The sequence below is a fragment of the Haemorhous mexicanus genome, chromosome 7 (assembly GCF_027477595.1).
Source record: "Haemorhous mexicanus isolate bHaeMex1 chromosome 7, bHaeMex1.pri, whole genome shotgun sequence".
Taxonomy (NCBI): Eukaryota; Metazoa; Chordata; class Aves; order Passeriformes; family Fringillidae; genus Haemorhous; species Haemorhous mexicanus.
The window spans coordinates 26,697,357-26,725,310 of NC_082347.1; the positions used below are offsets into that span (position 1 = coordinate 26,697,357).

Sequence of the window (27,954 nt, forward strand, 5' to 3'; positions counted from 1 at the left end):
TACTGGATTCATCTTCTTTGAGTTGCAGCACATCTTTAAGCATTCATTCAGTCATGTTTCCAAAGAAATAGACTGCACATGTAAAGGTACTGTACCAATATTTTTTCTGTGTGATGAAAATGACTTTGAATATGAGGGTCAGACTTTTTAAAATTAAATTTTCATGTTAATCTGAGGAAGTTAATATTGTATAAAATATATTTTTGATGAGTACTTCTCACTGTAGGTGTAGAAAGTATTTCTAGTAAGTATTTGATGTGGACAACGTAACAGCAGAGATGGTTGTAATGTATTTAGGAACATTTCACATGCACTCATATGAATAAGTTGAGAGCTCTATTTACAAATATTATTTACTATAATTACATTTTAAACATTTTGTGCTTACATAATAGATGTACAAGGACATATTTAGGGCGTCCTTGAGTAAGAAATAACGTATCCTTGCATGAAGGCTTCTTTAGGTAAGAAGAGGGATTTAAAGGTTAATTCTCTGTCATCTTGCAAGCTTGGCTGAGAGTCAAATCCAATCTGTAGCAATCTGCTTAAATGTGGGCAACTTACCCCAAGGGGCTTTTGTCGACTGCGTGGCTATGTTTGTTGCTTCAAGTATTGTATATTAATTATATGTTCTGAATAACTAGCTTCTCTTTGGGTCTTTAACATACAGTTATAAAAAGTTACACTATACATGTTAAATACATCATTTAATACAGTTTAAATAAAATTACATTATCAGACAACCTTGAAATGGTTTTCCTTAGCAGCGGCATTTAATACAGAAACTAACGTGATACCCAATTTTATGTCATAAATGTTTGCATAAAATATTTGGTTCATTTACAAGTCAGAATGTTGTTAAGTGTTTGGAGTTTTTTTGTGGATTCCTTTAATTTTGAGTGACAAATGTACACAGTATTTCTGTTCATAGAGCATTCTTAGAAAGGTTTATAGAGAGCAAATTGCTCATTCTTCTTCTGTATGGATACAGAGGGTCCTTCAGAGGAAGAAAAAAGTGTAGGTCTGCTTTGTTCAAAGGAGCAGGAAAAGTGGCAGGATTGAGTCTGAATGTTGAATTTCTCTGTTGCAGGCGTTGCATTTGACATCCATCTCCTTAGATTTGAAACTGGTTCCAGTAAATACTCTGGTCTGTGTCTAATGTAGTGGCCATTTGCCTTCCTCCATACGCAGGAGGAGCTGGCTTCCCGAGTGGAAGGTATGGAGTGGACTTGTTCCAAAGGTGTGGGGGGGAAGGTCAGCGTTCATGAAGAGCTAATTTGTGTGCAGTCTGTCTACTTGATTTCTTGTTACCTTGTAGAGACACAGGTAATCATGTGCTTTACTTCTGCTTTGCTCTCCCTCAGAAGATTAAATTGATGCCAATTAATTGGTTTTCAAATACTTTAATTTATTGCATGTTGAAAGAGATGCACTGGGAGTATGTGAGCCTTTTAAAATGCCCTTGAAGGCAGATCCTACTGTAGATATGCTGGTGTATCTTAGTAAACTTGTGTATAAAGTATGATGTTTGTGTTCTGCTATTTTACATTTATACAATAAAAGCTGGTCAGTTTAAGAACTGTGGGAGAGCCATTTGCATATGATCAAAAGGCTGCAATGGCTATAATTTACAGATTTATCATTGGTAACTTTGGAAAAAAATCAGTGTACCATGGGCCTGCTTTTTATAGATAAGAGCTAGGGAGTTGTGGTGTGCATTCCTAAAGTGAAAGAAATGTTTTACTCTAGGACTTTATATAGTACTGAGAATGAAGGAAAATGACAGAATTACAGACTAAGGAAATACACATAATATAAAAATCTAAATATCAAAGTTATAAATATTGCAATTTTTGGTTTGAATTTTACATCTTAGGTTTCATTCAGTAATTTCATATAACATCTGTCCACATTATTTATATTTTTTCTGGACAGTGTGTAGAAGTTACATATTTTAATAAAAGTACTGTATGTAAATTGAGTGACATGAAAAAATACCTAAAGCACACAGTTAACTCATTTTGCACCATTATTTTTTCCAGTTTTTAATTGTAACCAGTTTTTTTTATCCATTAAAAATTATTTCCAACAAATGGCAAGTGTTTAAGAGAATTAAGAGATTGATCTATACTATTCTATGCAAAGCAGAAATCAACTGGGGCTCATTGAAGTTCTTTCTAGATGTCTTTTCTTGTAGCAGGAACAGTGTCTGAGACAAAGAATTACAAAACTACACAGGTTTTGGATTTTCCTTCTTCACCACCACCTCCACCACCTCCAGCAGCACTTTCTGTTAAAAAACAAGGAAGGAAAGTAAAATGAGTATTTTCTGTTAATTTTAGCTGTTCTAATTCCTTATTATGGAGTGCTGCTTTTATTTTATGCATATTATGTATGTTTGGCTGTCTGAATTTTCACTGCTTGTTTGGGATATTGGAATAAGAAACAATGACACGTTATATATACATATGTGTATATAGTGTAGGAGTTGATACCAACATTTCTCAAGGGACCAAACACACACTGAACCACTCTTACTGGAAAGTTTCAGTATTTAAAATATATGTCTGTCCCACACATACAAAACTGAGGTATGCAAGCCATGCAAAAGAAAGAAACTCTTGAAGCAAAATAATCTGTGAATCTATTTTTGAAGCAGATGATACAAAAACTTTAATTTGACCTAACTGCAAAAACCTTTTTCCAACCCTGCATGAATCCCTTTGTAAATACTAATTAAGAGAGAGATAGACACGTCTTATGTTTTTATTTATAGCTACTGATTCTGTTACTCTCTCTCAAATGATGCCACAGATGTTCATTGGTCATCGTTAAGATTCTTTCAATGTAATAAACTGCATATCCAGATTCACTTAAGGTAAGATACCAATATTAGAATTAAAACTTACATTTGAAAGCTGTGGATCACCATGTTACTAGGTCATTTTCGACCCTTTCCACCTGCATTGAAACATGTCACATAATCAGTGTCCTACCCTCTGTAATTTGTGGATATAATCAACACTATGTTACTAACTATGTATTTGATTTTCTCATTTTAATACTGTATTTTGCTTTACTTCAGTTCTGAACTTTCCACTGTAGTGGTTCAGCAAACATGTTTATTTTGTGTCTACTGAATGGCTAAGAATAGTCAGGTCAGTGTGTTCTAGAGAAACCACCATGGTTCAGCATGTATCAAATCTTTGTTTGTATGAACTGACTTAACAAACCCATATATTTACATGGCCTTGATTTGACAGGGTCAGATCTGTTCTTCACAAATGCCCATGGCCTCATTCCAGTGCCTCTTTTTAAAGGATACAGAATAATTCCCTTTTGTTTTGTGTTGCCAGTTATGCAAAGGCCAGATCCTTAGCTTCTGCAAATCAGTCTGTCTGTGCTTGCCTGTGTAAGGTTTCCTATTTTCCTATGAGGAAAACATTTCTTAATTCAGTGACTTAAGTGATTCCAAATACCAATGATGTAGGATGGTCCTAATTTCCAAGTGAGAGTAGAAATAACTGACTCTTCCTAAATTGATTATTTAATTTCTATTTAAGAAGGTTATACTTCGGAACATTGGATCTAACTTTGGTAACTTTTTTTGGTAGCATTCTTTGCTGAGAAAGCAAATGTATAAGGAGGTTTGAAGCTGTGTAAGGAGGTCCCAGGTTTTGTTTTGTTTTGCTGGTATTTCTGTAAAGTTCAGATTGTTATGTTCCATTGTAAGGAAAAAGTACTTTTTTCATACTGACAACCAGCTAGTTCTCAGCAATAAATAAATCTTAAATAAAGTTTTATGATTTCAAAAAAATGAAAGTGTAATTAAAAATAAACTTGGGTGAAAGTAGGAGGGTGGAATTTCTGTGAAAATGTGTGTAAGTAGTATCACAGTGTGAGCAGACCAAAATATTTGACTCATTCTATTAAACTCTTTCAGAAATCTGCTTTGATTAAATCATGTAACTTACTGTACTTCTTATACCACTTTGCAACAACTTTTTTTTTTTCTACATTTACTTTTATTGTAACCTAGTATCAATTTTATAGGAGCCTATAACTATTTCACACACTGACAGTAACTTGATGGGTAGCCTTGAATAGCTTCTTTTGTATGAAATGGGAAGAATACTCACCTATTTCCCACAGATACTGATTAACAAATTATTCAGAACTGTTTTATATTTTTAAGATGTGCGAAACACAGAGTAAACTAACTTTTCTTCTTCAAACTAGCTGACTGTATATCACTGTTTTAATCACATGTGGGTTTTTTTCATCTTTGAACCTGTTCAGTCATCTCAATCAGTTGGCAGAGCCGTAGCTGCTGCTCCACATGCAATACAAAAAATAAAATTACCTGACTTATTTCACTCTTACACTTGAGTGACAGGTTTCAAGTTTCTATAAAATCAGATTCTCTTCTAGGTTATGCTATGCAGAACCATGCTTCCAATTTTAGGATTTGGTTGGTCTTTGGAAGATTAATGTTGAATTTGTTATACAAGAGAGTGTATTTCAGCCAAGAAACTGGTGGTAGGGAACTAGAGCCAAAAGCTTTATCTTAAACTTGGAAGAGAAGTGGGGATTGTCACTGTTTTTTTAATGTTCCAAATGCATACTCTGTTCCCTTATGTTTTTCATTTTCAACTGAAAACAAAGCACCTGAATACATTTGGGGCTGATGCCATGCAGAATTTTGATACATATTCTGTATTTCAGATCAGCAATGGTTTAATTACATTCAGTTTCAAGTTTTAGATAGAAGAAATGTTACATTCCCTTCACTTTTGTGGTGGTCATATTATATAATTCTGCAGTTCAGAAAATGAGGTCAGTGTACTGGATTTGTGTAGTCCTTAAAGGTTACTTCTCTTTCAAGTAAAGATAAACCTAATTTGGCTGATTCAGAACTTGCATACCATTAGCATAAAGTTTAATATTGCACGACTGCACTGCTTGTTTGAATTTGAGAGAGAATATGTTGACTGCCATAAAAATATATGTAAATGAAAACCTAAGAAGTTACTTAACCTTTTTGGGCAGCTGCTTCTTCTTCCTTTTTCTTTTGCTCCTCAATAGCTTTCATCTTCTCTTCATATTCATCAGCTCGTGTTTTCCATTCAACCCTGTTGTTTTGAAGACCATCAAACATAGGTGTAATTTCCTTGTGAAACCTCGAGAATTCCTGTGCAAGCAATTGAAATCAGTAAATTAGAAATTTGCAAGCACTGATTAATTGTTAAGTCTGAAATTGTGGAAATACTGTTGAGAAAAGATTTAATTTTTCTATTACATCTAATTCCAAGGCATATTGTTGGAAATACCGTGTTGGATGATAATGCCCTACTGTGCACATAGTCTGTTAGGAAAATATTGTAATTATATGTTGCACATTTTTAATATCTTCTCTAATCCTACATATGATAGCCTGACTCAAATAATACAACTGTTATACATATTTTATCAAATGATTATCAGTATCAGGATACAATGAAAAATTCTGTTATCCTATAATATATTCCAAGCAGATAAGGATATTTCTGAAGATGGTAAAAAATCACATCACATTTTTGCCTGGTATTTTTGAATAATATTAAAAACTAGACAGGGATTAAAGATGTAGACATTTCAGTGCCTTACAAAAGAAACAGCATATCTGCATGCCCTAAATATTGTGTATTCATATTCCCTATGCTGTGTTATTAACTGCTTTCTGTAACTATCCACTTTGCTTGCTTATATTAAATGGGACTAGGAAGAATCAAGCTGGACTTTGTAACTCAGTCTTTCCAGGCAATAACAAATCCTCAGCACCCTGAACTTTCACTGGGGTCTTCCTCTTTTATGAATTTGCTTCACATCTCTTGAATTTATTCTATAGGAACAATTATTTGATGTAGCAAAATACTGAAAAATTATGGTGGTTGTGATAGTGGTTCACCCTATGACCAGGAGTACTGCTGCTGTCTAGAATTTTTTACTGCAACATCTTATCACTGATTGTGCCATCAGAACTGCTGGAACAGGAAAACAAAACCAGTTATTCTTACCTTGTACACAAATGTACACACAAAGTCTATGAAACCAACTTGGAGCTTAGGTAGTTCATCTCCTTTGTTTCTGTCCATCATAGGCTAGAACAAAAGAGCAGTAATTTAGAATATGTAGATATCATGCTTTTTAGTATAGTGATCTCATAAGCATCATGGTTATTTATTCAATGTTTTAATAACAGTTAATATTGCTTAACACAGTGAAATTATTTAGTACTTACAATAGGTTGTTGCTGTAGCACAGTTCGTTCCAGGTCGCCTTGCTCCCAGAATTCATTTGCGACCATGAGGGCAACCTGAAGAGGTACAATTCAGGGGAATTGTCAGCAGAAAATAGTAAATTTAAATAAATAGAACAAGGCTTTCCAGAAAATGCGAAAAGACCTACAGACACTGCCTGCTGTACTTAAGGTTATTCCCAGAAAATTGTCACTAGCAATATTTTGATGCCTGCTGAGTAAATAACAGATTATTGCTGACAGAAACAAGACAATATTAGCAACATAAGAGTCTTGTAATACCCGTAATGTGTATAACTTAAAAGAATGAGTATTTGCAGTTTTATTTTGATTATACTTTGTTAAAACATATTCTTGTAAGGCTAAGTGATGAGCTTCAGCAGGATGGTCAATAAATACTGGAGTACTTGAAGTACTTACGTACCACTCTGTATTATAGAATTTTAGTGTGTTTAAGCTGTTTTGCAATGGCACCAAGATCTACAGAACAGACACAATTCAAACCATACTGTTGTTAAATCTGTGTCTTAAAAATAGCTGGAAAGTAGCAAAAGTTGTCTAGCAAAGAAATAATTGGGTGATATTTAAGGGTAGCTAGAACAGTTGCCAGAATCAGCAGTGCCAGTTTTAGTGGAAGGACAAGTAGAGAAGGGTTGACAGCTGCAAAGTGATTGACCACCTACACTCACAGTGACAGAAAGGTAGAGGTTCTTTTCTTGAAGCAACAGGTACTTAAATATGCATCAAATAATAATAATTTAATATTTTAATTGATCATGCACCAAATGGACAATAAAACAGAGAGTAAATGCAGTTAATGCAGTCTACTTCAAAAGTACCTACCTTACTCTGCACTTCCCAGGGCTTGGTTATTGCAGACAGGTCACATCCAGTCATCATCATAGCCCTTTGAAAACAAAAACCAAAACAAGAGTATAGTTTTGGGTGTCAAGAAGACGGTATCAGACTCTTTTCAGTGCTGCCCATAAGGTGAGGAGCAATGGCAATAAACTAAACCACAAGAAGTTCCACCTCCATCTGAGGAAGAACAAATATCCATTAAAGGTAGAAGAGAACTGGAACAGGCTACCCAAGGATGTTGTGGAGTCTGTCTGGAGACATTCAGAACCTGCCTGGACCAGTTCCTGTGTAATCTGCTCTAGGTCACCCTGCCTCGGGAGAGGGGTTGGACAGGATGATCTCCAGAGGTCCCTACCAACCCTAACTATCCAGTGCTAGGAAGATTATAAAAAAATAAAAGGTCTAGGTTTTAAGGAATTTAGGATGCCAAATGAAATAATATTTTGCACATTTTAAGAAGATTATAGGCATCAATTTCTAAATTAAAATCATGGTTGTGCTCGTCATTGGACAATAGCGCTAAGTCCAAATTTGCATGTTAAGGGGTCCAAATTCTTTTAAAATCTAGTCCTAGATAATTGATGGAATAAGGAGTAAAATATTAACCACCTACATGATGACTTCTTTTTTCGTTGGGTCAATAGATATATACTTAATTGCCTGCTCTTCTGTTTCCATTTTTTCAATTGCATCCACAATCTTTTGAAACATAGTTCTTTTCCTGTTAAAGCAAACCAGTAAAGCATATATTACTGAATGTGAGTTCCTGCATTAAAAATGAAATATAAAATAATATTTATGATATTTGTGCTTTTCCCAAATATCATCCTAGTCATAGCAGTATCAAAGTAATACTTCCCTGCTGTTGCATGCAAACTTTTAAGGTAATCTAGACGCTTTGGTTTTGCTACATATGTCTGGCATGTGAAATAATATGTCAGAGTTCCTGACAAAGAAACAACCAATTTCCTGCCTCCTCAGATTAATCTCTTTGGCGTGACATTCTCATTTTTTTGCATTACGTGTTCATTACTTCCTGTAACATACTGAATTGGGAAAAGTGAAGCAAATACTAATAGATGCTCTGCCACTCCCTCCCATCAAAAATCCTTAGAGTTACTAAGACATGACTGAAAAGAGCTATCAAAAACATAAACCTGTCTTGCTATTGCTTCATAAATCTTCTAGTTTGTGCTTTGAATGAATAAAATAAGGGAATTACTCTTCTCTAAATCTTAGTAACTGCTATTAAACAATTTCCTGAATTTTTACCTGTCTTCTGACTTTAAATTGTCCCAGTCATAAAACAAAGTCTCCACATATCTTTAAGATAGCCATCATTAAAGCACACTAATTCACTAACTTAGGAATATAATTGATAGTTTGAAATTTGGAGTCTTTGGCATATTTAGCACTGAGATCAATAGATGTCTGACAGGTTTTTTTTAATTTTCAGCATGGTCCCGCTTACTCTGAGTATCTGTTGTATGGTATGTAAAATATTACACATGCACACAACCTTATGATTAGGCTACCAAATCCACACTTCTGGAACATAGTGCTTGCTGTAACTAAATGTATATTGAAATGACCTACTAAATGTATTACCTACTAAGTCTTATATACATTCATCCATTCTCTAATTTGAAAGCTTATAGTCAAACTAAGAATGTCTTGGTTTTTGCAAGAATTAGACTCAACTACAATGTTAAGTAGAGTTCTGTTCTCTGCATATAAACATCTTTGTATGCTGCATATAAACAACTAAAAACTACAGTTATACATTCAACAGGACTGATTTTTTTCAGTAGGAAGTTATACAGAATTTAGTACTTACTTGAAATACAAAGCCAAGTCAGTTGCTATTATTGCAACTTCAAATAAGTGCAGAACGGTTTCATACTGGCGCTTATTTAGGTTCTGGAAGATGTTTAAGCTCTGCAAGGTGGAAAGTTTAGGATTTCAATTCCTTTTATAACACTGTCTTTGGTTCGTACTATACAGATTGTCTCACGGAATAGGGTAACAAAATTGGCCTACTACAGTCCCTAAATTAAAGTAATGATAAAAATTAAAAATTCACATTCCATTAACCTAATTTTCCTGACTTTTAAAAGCTTCCCGGCTTCCCTTCCTGTTAAACTGGGTTTGCACAATTGCCTGCAGCAGTGTATGGGACCTACCACAATATGTGCAATGTCCTTTTCCTCAGGCAAAGGGAATGAGACCATCATACAGCATTTTTCTTAGTGTCTTGGTTTTATTTCCTTCTTTAACAGAGATACAAGGCCTGCATGAGCCAGGGCACAGTGATGCTGCTGGTGAGAGCCTCCAGAGAGCAGGAGTCAGTCCCTGGCATCTCGCATTTGACAAAGTACATTGCCATCAATAAAGGGAAAGGTTTGTTTGTTTTCATATCATAAACCTTCTAGGGTTTTTATTAACACAGTGCTACTGCTTTGCGTAAGGATTTATTCTGTGGCCTCATGAGGTCAGGCAACAGCATCACCGCAGGGATTAGAAGTGGAAAATGAGGGTGAAGTGGGCATCTGCCCTTCTGCTGCAAACAAGGCATGGAAGGGGTGCATATGTGCATGCCCTGCTGTTAAACCACCCTCCAAAATACACGGCAGAGCGTGTAAATAGTGTGTTTTGCAGTAGGCCAGAGCCTGACGCCGCTGAGGGCAGGGTGGCCAGTGCCCAGTGGAGGAGCAGGGCCCTGAGGGGCAGCTGAGCCTGGGGCTGCGGCGGGAGCGTCACCCCCGCAGCTGGGAAGGGCAGCTGGGGACGGCTGCCGTGCAGGAACATCGGTAATGGAGCTGCGGCAGCGCCGGCCATTCCCGGCCCCGGTAACCTGGCACGGTGTGGGGCGGGGCTTGGCCTGAGGGCCGGGAGCCTCGCCGTGGACCTCTTTTGTTCCTCAGCTGCCAGGGCCTGCAGCCGAATTCAGACCTCATAAGCCAGGCACAGCTCTTAATGACAAGATTTTATATATATATATATATATATATATGTATATATATATATTGCATTTTTCTGCTTTGGTTTCAATATCAGCTGTTTTGTGGAAACAGAAAAACCTGAAGAGTGTGAGCAAGGCCCAGAGGAGAAACTTTTCTATCTGAGGTGAATCTGTTCCAGGACAGAATCACTGATGTTTCTCCAGAAGTGGAAAATGCATAAGAGTTTGTCTTAAACTTCTGAATTTTAGGATTTCTTATGTGGACCTAGAGAAATGCATGAGACCCAGTGAAATTTGGAACATTGTAACTTAATTGGATCTTCAGTGTTGATTGGTGTGAGCAGAAGGTCCATGACGTACCTCATCTTGCAGCAGGGTTTTACTGTACTCTAGGTGATGCCTTTCCAAAATGGAAGAACCATGAAGTTTTGCCAGGGGAGCAGCTGACCTGTGGAAAAATTAGCAATTATTTAGAGTATAATATATATAAATATAATTTGAAGGCAATAGTTTTTATTCAGGTTTCATATTATTGGTATGATAGTCTAATCTGTACAAATGAGCTATTGGTATGATGAAGAGAAAAAACCCCAACTTGCTTCCCTTCATTTTTGTGACTGGGTAATGATGGAACTCGGAGAGCACTGGGTGTTCAGTGTCCACTAAAGTCAAAGTCATTGTTAGATGCCTCAAAACTCAAAAACTGGTATATAAAATATGGCTTCATTTTGTCCTGCATGTTCAGTTTTGCTGTTTGTTTAATCTATGCTCGTTTTAGATACCTTAAAAGTAGCCTTTATCCATCTTTTAGTGTTTATTCTGCTGCATTGCTTTTGAACTCTTGTACATCTGTGATGACTGGGCCGTGTGCCCTGGGATTCTAGTTAACTGTAACTTAAGTCTAAAGTAAAAGAATATGCTGGTTTTGCACCACACAATATAATGGAGTTTAATTCCTCTAATGCTCTTGGGCTACTTCACTCCCCCAAAATTGCCTTTTTATGGACAGCAAAAGTCCTGATAGCTCAGGTTTGTTCCATTCTACCACAGATCTTAAAGCGTTCCCCTGATGTTGGACTAAGCTTCAAGACGAGAAAATTCTGCATCAGATGATGGTTGTGAGACGAAGGGAGAAGCATCCTTCTTACATGGGCTCCAGGTAGTTCTACATGTTTGAAAGTGCATTTTTATCATTTTTCCCTTGATTTATAGCTCTGTTTCCCAGATAACCCAAGGAGGATTACTAGATGGCACCCCTGTTTACTGATGTGATTAGGACTCTCGTGGTAAAGCCTGATGAGTTCTATAAATAGCTTTACTGCATATGACCTCATGTAGAGGGCTTCCATCTAGGGAAGACCACAGTGGAAAGATTTAAACCCAACCCGCTACAACCCCCCCCTTAAACTTGTTTGGATGAGAGGCAGTCCATTGAATAAGAATCAGCATCTGTCATTCTCTTTCCTACGTCACCTGGAGAATCCCTGGAAATAATCGGAAAATCCCTTTGCGTCACTGCTCTAGCACATAGGCTGAAAAGGCTGAAATGTGAGCAGTGGATTCAGGGTCAGAGGGGTAGGATCAATCACTCTGGAGATACGGTTGGTGGAAGCTAGCCAGAAAATTGTGATCTTCTGATACACATGACATTCTAAGAAATGTGTTCTCTGGCTAGCACATGGAAACAAGCCCACACAGATCACATAAAATACTAAATGGTAGGATGTCCACTCCTCAGGAGAAGAGTGGGTCTCACCATGATACATAATGTTTTAATACAAGGGAAAATTTAAATGAATTAATTTTTTTTTTCATAACAAACAAGGTAAAAATCACAAAGAAATCCTTTAGACTATTTTCTCAGGACATATTACAGCATGAATTGCAAAGCTTGAACCTCATGATGTGTTAACTTCTGGGCCTGTGGACCCAGCAGTAGAACTCAAGCTTGTTGAATAAGACTTTTGTATAACATAGGAGATTACACCTCAGGAAAGGACCCATATCAGGAAACTGAGTGTGTGGAAGAACAACTGAACTAGTCAAATTAGACAGTGGAAACCAGAGCAAAAAATTCTGTCTCACTCTAGACTGGCCTTTGTCTATATCACGTCTCGAATCACTTTCAAGAAAAGTGCTTGTGCCCTGTCTTGAAAAAGTAGTCCAATTATGGATTTTAATTTACTTTACTAATTTCTTTTTGTCCTCGTGCACATGAGGCTCTGTCTGCTACAATCCAAGCATTGCTAGAGTTTTAAAAAGCTAGAGTCTTAAAAATGGATTGCAGCTTCAGGAGATCCTTCTCAGATTCTGCCTTTGCATTTTTTCTTTATGTTTCAGCTGCCTGAAGTCCTCTGGGGCAAATATCTTCTGTAGCATAATTATTTATTCATACCAGATGAGTATGGAATAGATACCTTATATTTTGGCAAGTTTTGACATTTTAAAATTTGTTTTCCACTAAAGGGAGTACATTTCCATATATTTGATCACTTATACTTACTTCATTTGATACAGGTTATTGGTCCCTCTGTGATCAATATCATGGCAGAAAGCAGCAGCAACCATGGCAAAGGCTTCTAAATCAGTATAGTATTTCTTTATTTTTCCTGTCTGTAAAAGAAAACAGATAACTCTGAGCGTATGTCTTCCTGAATTTTCCATCTGGAGTTGAAAGAATACTAGTTAATGAACATTACCATCAGCAGAGTAAACATTGTTTGTCCCACATTGAATCCATGTCTCCAGTTATGGTAAGTGATATCCCGATAACCTTTCCTGACTGTGTACATCCATCTTGTAAGGACCTATTGGGAACCAAAGGGAACAGACAGCTGTTAATTGAAACACAACAAAGGAATTCCCATTAAATAACTAGAATATACTATGAAATTATTTAATTTTGCAAGTTCTTTGAAAACAAATGTTTTTCAGTAAATTAAACATGGAAACTGCAATTTTTTCTTACATAGATGCATGTGGATTTAATTCCTTACCTATCTTACACAATTCAGGATTAATTTGATGTTTTTCTGACAAGTATGTAAATGTTTCATTGAGAATAGAATATTGTTAAACATACCAATAATATTTTAGTATTGTCTACTTCTAGATTAAAGCATATAAACCCAGATATTTTTCTTCTATTAAAAATATATAAACAAGAAAAATAAAGCAGACCTCAGCTGGGACTTTGAATTTTTCAACAACATTTATCTCAAAGAACAGTCGTATTCCACAAGTTATCAGGCCATGCTCTGTAACAGGGAAGTCACTGAAGCGGAATTCATACAGTTCTAAATCTTTTGGATCAGGTAATTCTTCTTTCTGTTAGGAAATATCAAAAACAAGGGGTTTTCTATCAAGGACAAGCTAGAAAAGCTTTTTAATTTTCTTCAGTAGAAATACTGTTGAAGGAAAATATGCTTATAATGTCTTCAAAGGTCTCAGGTGTCAGTATGAACTAATGTGTATTGAATTATGAAATACAATCATGATCCTGCTGGCTTTCTTCTCAAAATTAATAGATAAAAGCCTTGAGCAATTCCTACTCTGAATTCCAACAAAATGTGTTGTAACCTTCTCAACATTTCCTTAGTTTAGAAATCTTGGTCCTTGGAAATTCTCTTCCCTGGTATAAAATCCCATGATTCTCCCACTTTTAGCCTGATCTCAAGGCTGCATTCATCTTTTTCTCAACCAAATTAAATTGGCTATTTTCTATATATGATACAGAGTCACACTGTATAGCCTAAATGGTAATAGTGCTATTAGTGAACTGTTGTCTAACACTCTTCATCTCTCTCAAAGCCTAGAGAGACCAGCATCTTATTTTAAAGAATGTGTTCTAATCCAAACAAGAATTTTTCAAGAAAGTCTGATGCAACACAAAAAATAGCTTATGTTGTCACAATTACTCCCTTTCTCCTCAGTAGTCTATAAAGGATCTTCACTTTATAGAGAAAGAAAAAATACGACTGAATGTATGCATTTATTTCAACAAATAAGGCTGATCATCCCTTTCCTTCTCCCTGGATTTTTCCTTTATATCTACACAGATCTGAGATCAAGGACAAAGAAACCTAGACCAGTGTTGTTTTAAGACCCATTACTTGGTGAATCATCAGATCTAGAAACACCTGCTTTATCCTATTAGTTATCTGGGATTCCAGATCTTATAATAGGATAAAGCACTTGCATGTAGCCTTGGCAGTGCAGAAGATAATAGACCTTTGAAATTGTGACTCCACAATGTTGAAAGAACAAATTGGTTTTTGTAGACTTAAAAATTCATACCAGTGTTATGTTTTTAAATTTAGAGCCTGTATCAGAATAATCAGATTTTACTCTACCCATGGAAAAATTTTATAATTTCTATTATTTTTGTAGATTTTCATGTTGCTAAATTAAATTTCCTTTAAAAGGCATGTGAATCTACACACTGTCCGTTGATTTTTTTTTTTTTCACCACTTGCAAGCTGTGTGAGTATCTGTTGTGTGGAAGCCTGTAAAACATTAGCACCAATGTATTCCAGCATGCACATATACATAATTAAAAGTGTTTAATGAGATCTTTTCCCTATGGCTATGTGTACATTAGCAAATGTGGTATAATAGGAGGAAATATGGGAAGTTGTTGGTACTGGAAGTCAACAGATTTGTGTGTATTTTGACCTTTTTTCTTCAACCTAGCTCTGTTTTGATCCATTAATAGTGGAAGTTCATTCAGTGTTTTCATTCAGAGCACATCTTTGCTCTGAATTTGAGGTTTATTCAGATAAAGTAGGCCAATTCATGTGCTCCAGGACTGTTGAAGTGCACTAAATGGGCAAAAATAGGAGCTTTCTTTCAAAGACAATGCCTTTCTAGATTGAAATACTAAGGCAGCCAGAGGACTGCACTACAAACTCATTTTTGTTTCAGTAGTAGCAGAGTAGTAGAGCAGAGAACTCATTAGGTCAAATCTGTTTTGTCACTGTGGAGCCACAGGTCACTGTCTTTAGACTTCTCTGCCTACATAAATGGAGAAAAAAAAATCTGAAAGTAAGTTTGTTCCACTGGACACTACTACCTACGTTCTCTTACCCACAATGCAAGTAGCCTCACCACAACATCCCTTTCTTTTATTTTCAGAATTAAATACATTAAATTCACTTATAGATATAGCATTTCCCATATGACTATTTTAAGAAATGTAACAATCTAAATGTTAATTAATATAAAAATGTCTATGTAACTCTGACTGTCCAAGTGTCTTGATGTACATTTGTGACAGAATGCTTCCCTTTGGGTAGCAGTGGGGTCTGCACAAAGAAGGACAGAAGAGGTTGAGGATATGTTACTAAATCAACTCCATCTAGCCTATGGAACTGATAGCTAACATTGACTGTTTTCATCAGGATTTCACCATACACAACCTATTCTGTGATGAGGACACATTACTCTCTGATATAAATACACCACCTGAATTTTCAGTTGAATGACTTACCAAAATCCTGATTAGATCCTTTTGATCGCATTCATCTAAACTTTTTGCATTCAGTTTCTCCTTGTATTTCTAAAAATGAAAAAGAGTAAGAAAATTGAGGGTTTGTGTAGTAAGTTTCCTGTTTTAATTTTGTGGCTGTGGACAGAAACTTACCAGGATCGATTCAACTTCTGCAGGGGTGGCCTTTGTCTGGTACATAAGCATTTCTTGAGCAATGTCTTTCCTGTTTTCAAGTTTGTTCATTTTGTCGTAAGTGTCAGTATTTAAAACAGACCACCCCAGGAACTGTGTGAGAGTCTGCAACAAAGTCAAGTAAAGCAGAGATGATGCCATGACAACAGAATAAACCTGAAAATTTGCACTTAGTTTTCTTAAAGTCCCATTTCTGTTAGTGCCCTTTGAAAAGCAAGGTGCCACTCTATCTGTTATAGGCCTTTATCTTCCTTCAGCCAGTTCTGTTAGCACTCACAGCTTCTAATGACATTTGGCTCAATAAGTAATTAATATTCCCATTTTATATACAGGACTTTGAGGCTTATGAAGCTTAAGTCAAGTGGCTGGACTTGAGTACACCGTGTAGCACCTTATCTTGCCTGAGTGCATGCAATTATGAATGCTCCATGAATGCCTGCTCCACAGGCTTGGCATTCATTGGCAAGCAGCACACCACACGTGCTTACCCACTGCTACTTAGGACATGCTCACCATCATTAAAAAGTCAAAGGATTAAAAGAAAAATTATAAGCAATTTTTATTGCTGGAATGTAAATGATCACTCAAAAATTTTCAGTTTTATAAAGGGAGATAAAATATTCTCAAGAAACTGCATTGTGAAGAAGATAGACAATTGGCTAGATGTTAATGTGGCCTATTTGAAAAAATTTTGACACATAAAAATTACTTTTTACTGCAATATTTTTTTAGCATCACATATCTCCTCAAACCCTCTAATCCTATTAAGCTTACTTCAGTGATCTGTTCATCATACTCGTCAAAAGGTTTTCCATCTTTCCTGTTGTAAAACGTTGCAACTCCCACAATTTCTTCTTTTTTGTTGACAATAGGCAATGACAAGACGTTTTTGACAACCCATCCTGATTCATCCACTGGTCCTTTCTGAAGGAAAACGAAAAACCAGGAAATGTGCATTTCTTTGAAAGTAATAATACAGCTATGGACATAAGCAATGTAACAATTTATTTTTTTTTGTGCATCAGAATCAAATGAGAAATTATTTATACAATCAAATGTATAACCAATTAGTGGCAAGCACTAGAATATTTTTCTACAAAATTTATAATTATTAACATTATTGAATTTACCTGAAATGAGAAGTATTCATCTGCTGGTGCATTCATCATGTTACAAATCTGCAGCATAAAGAAAATGACACATTGTTGAAATGGAATATAATGTGTATCAGAACTTGGTCTAGTATTTTTTAAAGGAATATTTATTTTCTAAGCTAACAATAGTGAGCATTCTAGCTAGCTACAGAAACTAAAACTGTTCCTCTTAAATTAGATGTGGTTATTCTAACAGACATAATTTTGGAATGCTTGTAGCAAAGTCCCTCAGTGTCTCACAGTGCAAAAGCATAATGCTTAAGAAAATCACTTCCCGTTTAAAATGGCATGGGGGTTTTTAGAAATAAATAATTGAGTACTAATGGCTCTATTAAAAATACTACAGGGTTACCCATAGTTGTCATACATCCTGACTTTGAATTACATATGTCTATGTAAGAAGACATAGGAAATTAAGAAAAATTTAAAACCTTGCATGTGATGATTTTCTTACTTTGACATTTTTTGTGACATTTAGCACACCAGGAAAGTGACATCAGACATACATATTATTCTTCTGATATAATCACAGTCTGAGGGAAATTATCTTGCTGTTTCCACCATTTGTGCTGATGCCTTGCCTCCATCCAAAATACTGATTAAAATTATTTCACTGGGAACCAAAGGCACTGGAAGCATCATGGTATTTTTGTAGAGGATTTTGGTCATGGGGAGGTTTGAGGGTTTTTTTGTTCAGTCAGAACAACTGCATGGTTTAAAATGCTAGTTTTTAGTTTTGCTATGAACTTACAAGACCATTTTCAGCCACATATGTTGGCAATCCACTGACAAGACACCAGTGATCTGCTGGAGGTGACCTTTTGAGAGACAATGAAATGAATTTATTTCTACAATGTAGACGTGCTATTCTATCCCAGCAATATCTAATTACCACACATTCACCATCTGCCAGTGAATACTCACGGAATGACTTTGATTTCTTCTTGTCCATGTAACAGATAGTCAATAATCTTATAAAAGTTGACTTCCTAAATAAAAATATAAAAACATCTAAGTGACTTGTAGAACTTCAATATCAAACTTAAGATTCATGAAAAAAAAACTTAATATCCTCACTCGTCCATCAGGTGTCTTGGGGCCTTTGTAAGGCTCTGCCTCCCCCAGCCGGATTGGCCACTCATCATAGAACTCCTGAGAAAATGATACACAGGGAAAAAGGAAAAAAGTCAGTTCTGTGTTCATAGATAACATCACATCTGTGTATTACAGTTTGATTTTTATTTCTACTTAGTTTACAATGGTCATATTTCAGATAGTATTAAGAAAACATTGATAAAAATAAATGTTTGCTAGCAAATTGCAGGCTAATCTTATCCCTAAATAGTTGTACAGCTTAATTGTTCTTTTAGCAGGTAGATATTTCTAAAGCAATAATCAGTCATGCACCTCTACCCTTTCTTGCATGGAATTATGAATATGAAAAATTATTTCAGAATTGGTCTTTGTGTTTATTTTGGTTTTATCCTTTGCCACATTTATATTTTGCATGTAGTCTTTGTAACATTGTTAGATTTTAAATAAATTATCCCAAAGGGTTAGAAAGCATGGGAACTTTGTGTCTTGGAGACTTCACATTAGGAGTTTCTAAGTAGGGAAAATAGTTTTTACCTTCTCTTTAGTCATGTCCAGCAGACCAACAGAGTATCTTTCACAATTCAAATACATTCGAATGGTATACAGTGCTTTATGAAACTGTCGTTCTATATCTGTTAGCTCTTCAAATACTTTGTTGGCAGACCACAAAAGCAGCTATTTACAACAAAAGAGAAATAGGATAATGTTCAGAACAATACAAAAACATAAACATATGAATCCTAGGCATTCCAGAATGAAATTATAAGGTGCATCACTTATTAAATTTTAAAAAGATAAATAGATTGTATCCTGACTTCAATAAGATTGCAAGTTTATAAAATAATGGGAATGATAATTGTTTCAGAGAAAAACTAAGTATTTTTATTAAAAAATGCTTCTATACCTGGCTTTTTCGTGATTCGATATTGTAGAGATACGACGTGTGATTATTTCTTATCATCAAAGATATAAAGTTGAGGTATTTTTTAAATACCTAAAAATACAAAGATCAAAAATAAAGCAAAAGTATTAAATTAAGATATAGAGTCACTCAAACAACTTGTTGAACTAAAAGCTGTATTATTTTGTGACATTTTACCTCTTCATCCTCTTTTGAGAACTCGGGGGCATTTAATTTGTTGAGTGCCATCACAACAGCAAGCACCTCTTTACCCTGTGTAATTGCAGTTGCCAACATATTGACTGTTTTATAACCAGTTTTTTTGTCCATGAAGTCAGAAAAATGGTTGTTCTGAAAGAAAAGGGAAAAAAAATCACAAGTTAAACGCACAACAATTACCATGCCAGGAGCATATCATCATTTTATTTGGAAACTGATGTTTGCAATGCTGTGAGCACTGCAAACATCAGTTTATACTTTCAAGTATAAACTACTGCACAATGTTTCACAGTGCAGTAGTTTATACTTGAAAAAACCCACTATCATTACTTAACTTGATCTTGCAGAGTTATATGTACAAGCTTAACCGAGGCATTGGTTATGAAAATAGCTTCTGAAACCAAGTTCTGTGCAGGTCTTTATTATAACACTGAGGAATTAAAAATATGGGAAATACATGATCTTGTGACCATGTGGGTATCTAATCTATATGGCTTGCATTTTAGAGAATTACTTCATGGCTATGTTAATATTTATTTTTATTTTATTTTTTCAGTAAATAAAATTCATTATGCATTTCCCTCATACAATATTTAAAAGTACTTCCTGTCCTGTATAAAATACTTATGGCAGAGAAGCATCCCCAACAATTATTCACCTAGCTGACCTGTTTCTTATTCCTTCCTGTCTGACACACTGCCATCCCTGTTGCTCCCAGCTCTACAGGCTCATTTGGTGCAAGGAGAGGATATAGGTATAGGATATAGGACCAGAGCTGCTTTTGTTGAGTGTGTGATCCTGTGGGAATAAGGCCATGTGACTAATGAATGAGCCATAACTCAATATTCCATATTTACATTTTCATCCTCAAAACTAAATGCTGAGGAGGGTTTAGCAAAAGCTATTATTTTAATTTTTTTTAATGTAAAGATATTGAGAAGCTAGTTCATGCTTCATGGATAACTGTCTCATATCCAAGAAATTCTTGGTGTTTTCTTCAAAGGCTTTGGTGTTCTCTTTAATTTAATAAAAAAGGGATTTAAACATTTTCGTGGAAATCTGTTTGTCAAGGGTTGTTATATTTTGTTATGTTATTAAGAAAATACGTCTGAATGAGGTGAGTTATGAGTTGGAGGTTTGAAATCTTATGAGATGTGCATACTGAGAAATGGCGTGTTTCTACTAAGCAGCTGAAATAGCCATTCTCTGTCTTCACAGAGCCTTTTCCATCCCCTCACATTTCACTGCTAACATGTCAGTATTCAAACTTCTTCAGAGATGAGCACTCAGCTCACTTATACTGCTTGTCTATGCCCAGAGCTGGCAAACACTGCTGCTATTCATTACTGCCTTAGCTTAGGCAGCTGACATCTGTGTGGAGCATCCCAAGGTGTCTTCCTTGCTGATAGGCTGGAGAATGTTGCAGGGTGCCACATAATGGAACTTCAGCTTTCACAGATTATACATAAAGCTGCTTAAAGAAAACCCCAAACAAATAAGCATTTTCTAGGTTGTAAAATCAAGCATGACAATGCTTGGAAATGGCAGAACTAAAATTGTTTATTATTTAGATTTTTCCTCATAATTTTCTTTTACCCCTCTTCCCTCTAGCAATTGTTTCTAGTATAGGTTGAATTTATAGCATATACAACTCTAACAAGAAAGACAGAGTTTTATTATGTCATCAAAATATTAGGATTTGGGCTTTTTCCTTGTTTTTCGTAGTCTTTAGGCAGTCCATCTTTTATGTTTGCCTTTTATATTTCCTTCTAGGGCTGCATTTCAGTGAAACAAATTAAATGCCTGGAAGTAACTCTTAAATATTGTATTTACGCCCTGGGCTCTCTTGCAGAGAATTGGTTCTGTTAAGGACAGTCTGTGTCATGCCCATAAATCTCATTCAATGTATCAGGCTCTATTTAGGGCCTGGAAAGTGTGGCCACTTTTCAATGTATTGTCCATGTGAAAATGGGACCCTTTCTTAGTTACCAACAAACTGCCTGAGTTGTTATTTTCTGTTTTTCTCAGAGAAAGGCATAGGAGCATCTCCTGTAACGGACATCCGGAGAAAGTGCCAGGCAATCTGTCTCTTCTGTGTGAGAGGGGCTGCTGTGTGAGAATCAAGTACTGTCCTGCAGCCTGCTAAACAAGTATGTAATTACATGGAAATATTCACTGTTCTGTGGAATGTATTATCTACTGACACAACCATTCTGGACTTGGGTGTGGTTTTGAGCTTCAGGTTTTGCACTTCTGACTGTGTTAGCTGTTGAAAACCCAGTAAATTAGACAGGTAACTTGACCCTGTTTTGAAGTCCCTCTGTGTCACTAAGAGCATCTAGCATTCTGGTGAGGCCCGGGTTCCTGGGTTTAGGGTACTGTATTCTGCTGTGAAGGAATAAATAAACAAACACTTCAGACACTCCTGGATTTCTAAACACCTGAAAGGTACCTGTGGTACCTGAATCAGTAGGATTCAGCTGCTGTGTCTTACTTTGTTTTATAATGCCGGAATGAAGGTACAAGCAGTGGTGATCAGAAGTGTTCAGAAGAAGCACTTTGGTCATGTAATTTTTGCAAAGGATAGAAACATTTGAATACAAGTCTCTGTTAATAAACAGAAAGTTTAGTAACCACAAGCCATCCTGTGCCTAGATAGTGTGAAGCAGAAAGATAAAAAAACCTTCTAATAAATTGGCAGCATTCCCACAGCACATACAAAGACACCTGTCTCCCATGATTTGCATATACAAGCAAAATGTTGTGCTTAGATTTAGGCTTTTCATTACTGGATATTTAATACATAATTTCTAGGAGTTTTGAAGCCTTTGTTTCCAAGAGAGTTGTAAAAATATTTTCTCTTGGGAGCGTAAGAGCTTTCTTTTTTCCAAAGAAAATCACTTTTCACAATATCTAAGAAATCATGTTCATAGATGAATAAGCAAGAAATGTGGTCTGCAGTACCAGAGCCAGAAGAACATCTTGGTGCTTCCATGACTACATGAATGTGGACACTTAGTCTACTTGAGCCTGATCTTATGAACCAAACTATCTTTTAGAGCAATGCTTTGAACTTTCAGCTCTCAGTTAAATCACAAAATAGGCTTTAAAAGAGAAATTATGGAAAAGAAATCTGCTGCTAACTTCCTAACTGTAGTACATTTGCAGACATTTCCTACTAGCTCCATTTAATGTTGAGATTCCAAGCCATTTACTATACAATGATCAGTTCTTTAAATAGGCCCTGAGATATGCAACATATCCTGGATTTGCAGGAAGCCAGCATCAGAGTCTAGCTAGCATGGCCAGCTAGCACAACCCTTTTGATGGAGGAATGTTTCTTAATATCCAATCTGAACATCTCCTGGCACAACTTGAGGGCACGTCTTGTTATCCTATTATTTGTTAGTTGGGAGAAGAGGCTGACCCCCACCTTTCAGGGATTTGTAGACACTGATAAGGCCCCTCTAAGCCTGCTTTTCTCCAGGCTCAACACCCCCAGCTACTTCAGCCACACCTCATAGGACTTATGTTCCAGATCTTCCTTTAGCTTTGTCACCCTGCTCTGGCGATGATCCAGCACCTCAATATATTTCTTGTAATGAGATGCCCGCATCTGGACACAGGATTCAATTTGTAGCCTCACCAGTGCTTGGTACAGGGCAGAAATCTCTGCCCCCATCCTGTTTCTGATCCTAGCCAGGATGCCCTTGGCCTTCTTGCCCACCTGGGCACTGTTGGCTCATGTTCAGCTGCTGTTGATCAGCACCCCCAGGTCCTTTTCTGCCAGGCAGCTGTCCAGCCATTCCTCCCTGCAATGCTGCCTGCAGTTGAAGTGACCCAACACACAAGGGATAAGACTTAATCCTGCAGGTGAGGTGATAGGGCCAAGACAGCACATGCCTGTTTTCTTCCACCTCTTTCCCCTTGTATAGCAAAGAGGAAGAGGAGGTTACTGTGACCCCTTGCAGTTATGACTATTTTGCTCCTATTGGGTGGGAGGTTCTGGTTTGGATAGATGAGCTCAGACTGCACATATTTCTTTGCGTCATCTCCACATGTTTCTGGTTTTCTTTCTGGTCCTTCTACGGTATTTTCTTCTCTTCCCAATCCTTGGTTCTTCCACTGATTGTCTTGCATTGGCTCAAATTTCTCAAAATTTTAACCACTTGATAGGTGGTATTAATGTGCTATAATGCTTCATCTCTTACTTCATCTCTTACTTCTACTTAGCCTAATTTCAACTCACAAATGTTTTTGTTTCATAATTATATAATTGAGTATGAATAGAAAATAAAAAACACATACTAACCATCTACCTGGCCCTTTCTTAGGCCATGCTCCAAAAATTATGTATTGTCAGGGACGTAAATTTCATTTTAAGATGTAACTTACTAGCATTACAGAACAAATTGACTTTGTTATTGTCAACATGACTAGAGTTATGTCACTGAAATGCCTGCTTGTTATTTGCCATATATAGTGACTATTTTGCAATTTCTTGAAATTGGATTTGTATTATATTAAGTGCTTTTTCACATGAAACAAGAAAATTAGATAAAAGGAAGCTTTTAATTTTCATTTTTAATGTACTTTTTTTCCTTCAGTTTTGGAAATTTCCCTGTTAGAATCGTAAATAAAGGAAAGAATTAGTTGGGGTTTTCTTCTGGAAGGCACAATGAATAGGAATGCCTTCCTGTATTAAAATATTTTCTGGTAAATTGACTAAATTTTTTGCCATTATACAAGACTGGAATATGTTTCCATTTTTCCAGTTAATATTTGTTGAGTATGAGTTTCTGACAATCTGATGTTAATTATCAAGATAAGATAAAACGGAGGAGCAGACATTAACATTTACAGTGCATATTCTTCCCGTGCAAAAAGCTACCTCAGACAGCCTGGAGTCTGGGGACCAGAACATCCACATTAATCTAAAACTCCTGTCAGGTTAGACAGGCCTGGAATTAAAGTCTCTCCCACTCTTGGTTTAAAGGGTAGAGCTGCTGTTCTGAAGCTGGATCAGCTTACAAAGGGATGATACCAGTGCTTGCAACTTGAAGATGTATTTAAGTTGATTTGTACCATGGGTTTCCAGGGGTTAAATTAGGTGCCACAACAATCACTCTTCTAGCTGCTTAATCTGAGTTGGAATCTCCCATGGTCTCTTGTTTCTTCACTTCACTGGGGGTTGTGAATTTCAGTGCAAGGCCTCTAAAAATGAGGCCTAGTTATTTCAGCACCAAAATATTTCAGCTCCTTTATAGTTGTAATTCAAAAGTCTTCACTTCTTTTGAAGTATTTTCCCACAATTTTTATAATTTTTTACTCAGCTAAAACAAATAATATTATTTCTTGAGTTTCCAGTCCTTAATTAAATCCTTGTTTTCAAATACATACTCTTTGTAGAAGTTCTTAGTTTTATTTGGAAATAATGCCTTGGAGAAAAATGTAAGGTGATTGTACTCTCCTTTATAATGTTGTCTGTGTCATCAGTTAAAAGAATATTAATGGACATATCAAATTTTTTTGGCCTATTATTTTACTGTGTAATATTTGAGACACATAATCTGCTATACACTGTGAATAATGTGAGACAAATTATTAGGGTAATGATCCTGCCCGGCCTCCTGTTTCTCACAACTATGAAATCCTGGATTAAACACTATTAGCTCTCACAGTCAACAGGTCCATAATCTTGTGGGGAGGAGACTGACCAGTAAGTTAATTATCAAAGGTCTGTATCTTTTCCTCTGCTTTTCTTTTCTGGAGCATTAGTCAGGATGAGGAGCTTCCTCACGTTTATTGGTACCTTTCCAGTTAGAAAGAGATAATCCCTAAAGAACTGGTTACCAGGCACTAAAACTGGAGTAATTTATTTTTCAATGATTTATTGCTGTTATGATCTTTTATTGCATTTACTTTTGTTATAAAGGGGTAATGATTGAAGCATAAAAATGTCACACTGTGCTTTTGTCAACGTTGTCATGAACTTAAGACTTAAAAAACACTATACTGTTTGGATATGGACTGTGTCAACAGTAAAAAGTGGATAGAAATAACATTTTTAAAGTACTAAAGCCAACTAGAAATAATCATTGTGCATTTTGCATTCTGACAAGGCACTAGGGGAAAAATTCTCCTCTGGTTTAACTCTTCCTGTCATTTTTTGTTCGTAATTTGGGTAGCAGACAATCTTGTTTGACTGAAGTCAATGTAGTGAACTGAAAAATAATTGTCCTTTCTAAAAAGTGATAAAGACTTCAGTGGCTGCATATTTCTGCTGCCATGGACTAATTATATGCTTTAAACATTAGTGACTCAAGCTGCAGTTCTGGATGTGCTATGGAGATAAAGATTCTGGTGACATAATTGGGAGATCTTCTTGTGTGAGGAGTGTGAACTTGAACGTTGACTTTTTGTACATAAAGAATGAAAATCCTGATGGTTTTGAGACCTTTAGGGCTGTTTTTAAATATCAAACCTTGGTTCCAGAGAAGTCTCTGGGAGTTTTGCAATTATGTAATAAGCTGTCAATATTCCAATGATGTTTAGATTAATGGGACCCTAGTTGAATTGCATTTTTAAATGTGTGCCTACTGGCATAGACTTCAGTAATCCTAAAAGAGTAAATGGGTTCCTAAGTAAAGATTACCTTAGAATGATTGAATAACAACAGATACTCAGCTGACATAAATTAATTTGTGAGCACAAAACACCTAACAGGATTAGATGGACAGGAAAGTTCTCTTACTTAAGCATGTATAAATAACACTTGTCACAAAATTTTGAACAAATCCTATTGCAAACACAGAAATATTTGGTTAGCCCTGCTCTGGGCACCTCTGACATAATGATATTAAGAAGCAGTGCAGTGTCTGATAGGAGGCACATCTTCCCTGATCCTCCTGATCTTTTCTCATGTAATCAGTCTTATGAACTTGGACAGATTATCCTCCAATCTCCCCACGTGGTGGTAAGAGACAATAAATCAGACACTTCTTGTCAGAACAGCAGCCATTGAAGAAAGGATATTAGTGGTCAGTTGAAAATGAACTGATGGTTTTCTCAAATCAGTCAGTCTTCTGTTTGCCCCTGTGATTCCTACTTACATCTGAGGCAGTTTACTGTATATTGGAATGTTATTTTCCTATATATAAATATTCATTTTTTCCTGAGCTTTTAAAGTAGTCCTTTATAATTTCTAGCATGATAAAAGATATTAATTTTTGTTTACCATCTGCAAAACATAGTTAATTGCAGTGTATAAATATTTTGATTATTTACATGGAGCTTAGGACACTGTAGTGGTTTCTATCTCTAAAATATTCTGGAATTTTAAATTGACTGTGTAGGAAACACTACAAATCCAGACTGTCATCTTGATAATATTCTTAGCACCATTTGATTATGTTCAGATTTTCAACACAGATCTAAAAAGAAATGAAGATGCCAGCATTTGATGATGCAAGGTTAGTTTTTTTTAAGGAAATCTTAAAATTCAAAGCATGTTTGAACTACATGTCTCCATGTATTTCAGAGCAGTTTCTAAAGCAGACCTCACACATGCGAGTTTCACTTTTGTTAGGTCACTCGCCATTTTAATTAACGTTTGTAATAAAAAATAATAATAAAGATTGAAAAAAAATTAATGAATAATGTAATAAATAAACTCTTATCAGCACCCTAAAGAAAGAAGGTGATTTAGTGCAGATTCAACAGGAACTTCAAAAATGTCAGAACAGCTCTGACTCAATAATTTTCTTCTATGGATGGTTTTGAACAAAAGCCCTGGATCGACACATACTCAAAATCAAACCCATTTTAAATCAAATACTGACATAAAGGTGAACATGTATGTTGACATCATCTTCCTCTGTCCTCATTCACTTACTAATAAGGATACATCTTCATTACAAAAGCTGCAAATTAAATGATTCAGAGATGCATGCATGGCAGCATGAAATGATATCAGAGAACACTTGCAAACTCATACTGGAAAACAGAATGCAAGCCTGCCTCATTCAACAGAAACTCAGGCATTTAATGGTCTCTATTAATCTAATGTTCTCCTCCATTATTATAGTCACTGACATTACAAATACTACAAGGACACTGAAAACACCTAACTAGGGTACATTACATGGTTCTATTGGATTTTAAACCATCTCTGCTGATGCTTTTCTCATGTTATTGGTCAGGATTTCTGTCTCAGATTTTTCTGAAGAACAACTTTTTTACCTCAAACCCTGGGCAGGAAGAAGAGAATACACAGAACCCCATTCCCCAAGAGAAGTCACTTACCTTTGTCACATCAGGTATATTAAAAAACTTCTTGGTATGAGCAACCCATCCCACTATCCCGATGTCCAGAGGAAAAACAGTCTCATTTTCTGGTTTCACCAAATTCTCCTCATATTTGGAAGTTGGAGTGATATCAAGAATCCTGGAGGCTACCTCTGGAGTACCATTTCGGGAGCGACACATGAACAGACTACACCGATCAGCTTCCAGCAGCTGTGCCAGCCTCTGCAGGGCCTTGTGCACCATCTTTTCCATAACACATGCCTCATCCTGAATTTCTGTTACCAGTTCAAAAATTATGTTACACTCCTCCAGACGGGACATGTCTTTGAAGCTGACTCCTTCCTTCACATCTCCAGGGTTCACATTAAAGATACTTCCCACCACTTCAGGTCTCATTTTTCGGTCAAAATACTCCTTGGCAAACTGGGGATTGTTCTCCAAGTATTTTTCAACAGCGTCTTTATTTACCTCACCCAT

The 27,954-nt window shown here is 36.1% G+C and overlaps 1 protein-coding gene across 2 annotated transcripts; it reads right to left on the reverse strand.

Annotated features, from left to right (window-relative positions):
* Positions 1 to 2,222: 2,222 nt before the first annotated feature.
* PDE6C (phosphodiesterase 6C) lies at positions 2,223 to 27,954 on the reverse strand. Of its 2 annotated transcripts, none has more exons than XM_059851623.1 (22): positions 27,475 to 27,954; positions 19,150 to 19,302; positions 18,955 to 19,044; positions 18,585 to 18,725; positions 18,033 to 18,107; positions 17,880 to 17,944; positions 17,707 to 17,773; positions 16,932 to 16,979; positions 16,576 to 16,725; positions 15,763 to 15,906; positions 15,610 to 15,678; positions 13,302 to 13,448; positions 12,821 to 12,928; positions 12,625 to 12,734; positions 10,482 to 10,569; positions 8,997 to 9,097; positions 7,773 to 7,880; positions 7,142 to 7,205; positions 6,281 to 6,355; positions 6,057 to 6,140; positions 5,038 to 5,191; positions 2,223 to 2,266 (listed from the first exon to the last, which is right to left on the reverse strand). In XM_059851623.1, the coding sequence occupies exons 1-22, from the start codon at positions 27,952 to 27,954 to the stop codon at positions 2,223 to 2,225; spliced, it is 2,565 nt and encodes an 854-aa protein (XP_059707606.1). The 2 variants fall into 2 exon arrangements, with proteins under 2 accessions (XP_059707606.1, XP_059707604.1); XM_059851621.1 differs by having other exon boundaries at positions 2,223 to 2,290.

Bases quoted from the DNA above. Each gene is read 5' to 3' on its own strand.
- PDE6C (XM_059851621.1), bottom strand. From the start codon at position 27,954: ATGGGTGAGGTAAATAAAGACGCTGTTGAAAAATACTTGGAGAACAAT. The intron at 19,045-19,149 runs GTAAAATGTCAC...TTGTATTTTTAG, and splicing joins TCTCAAAAGAGGATGAAGAG to GTATTTAAAAAATACCTCAA. The intron at 7,206-7,772 runs GTAGGTGGTTAA...TTGTTTTCAAAG, and splicing joins ACGAAAAAAGAAGTCATCAT to GGCTATGATGATGACTGGAT.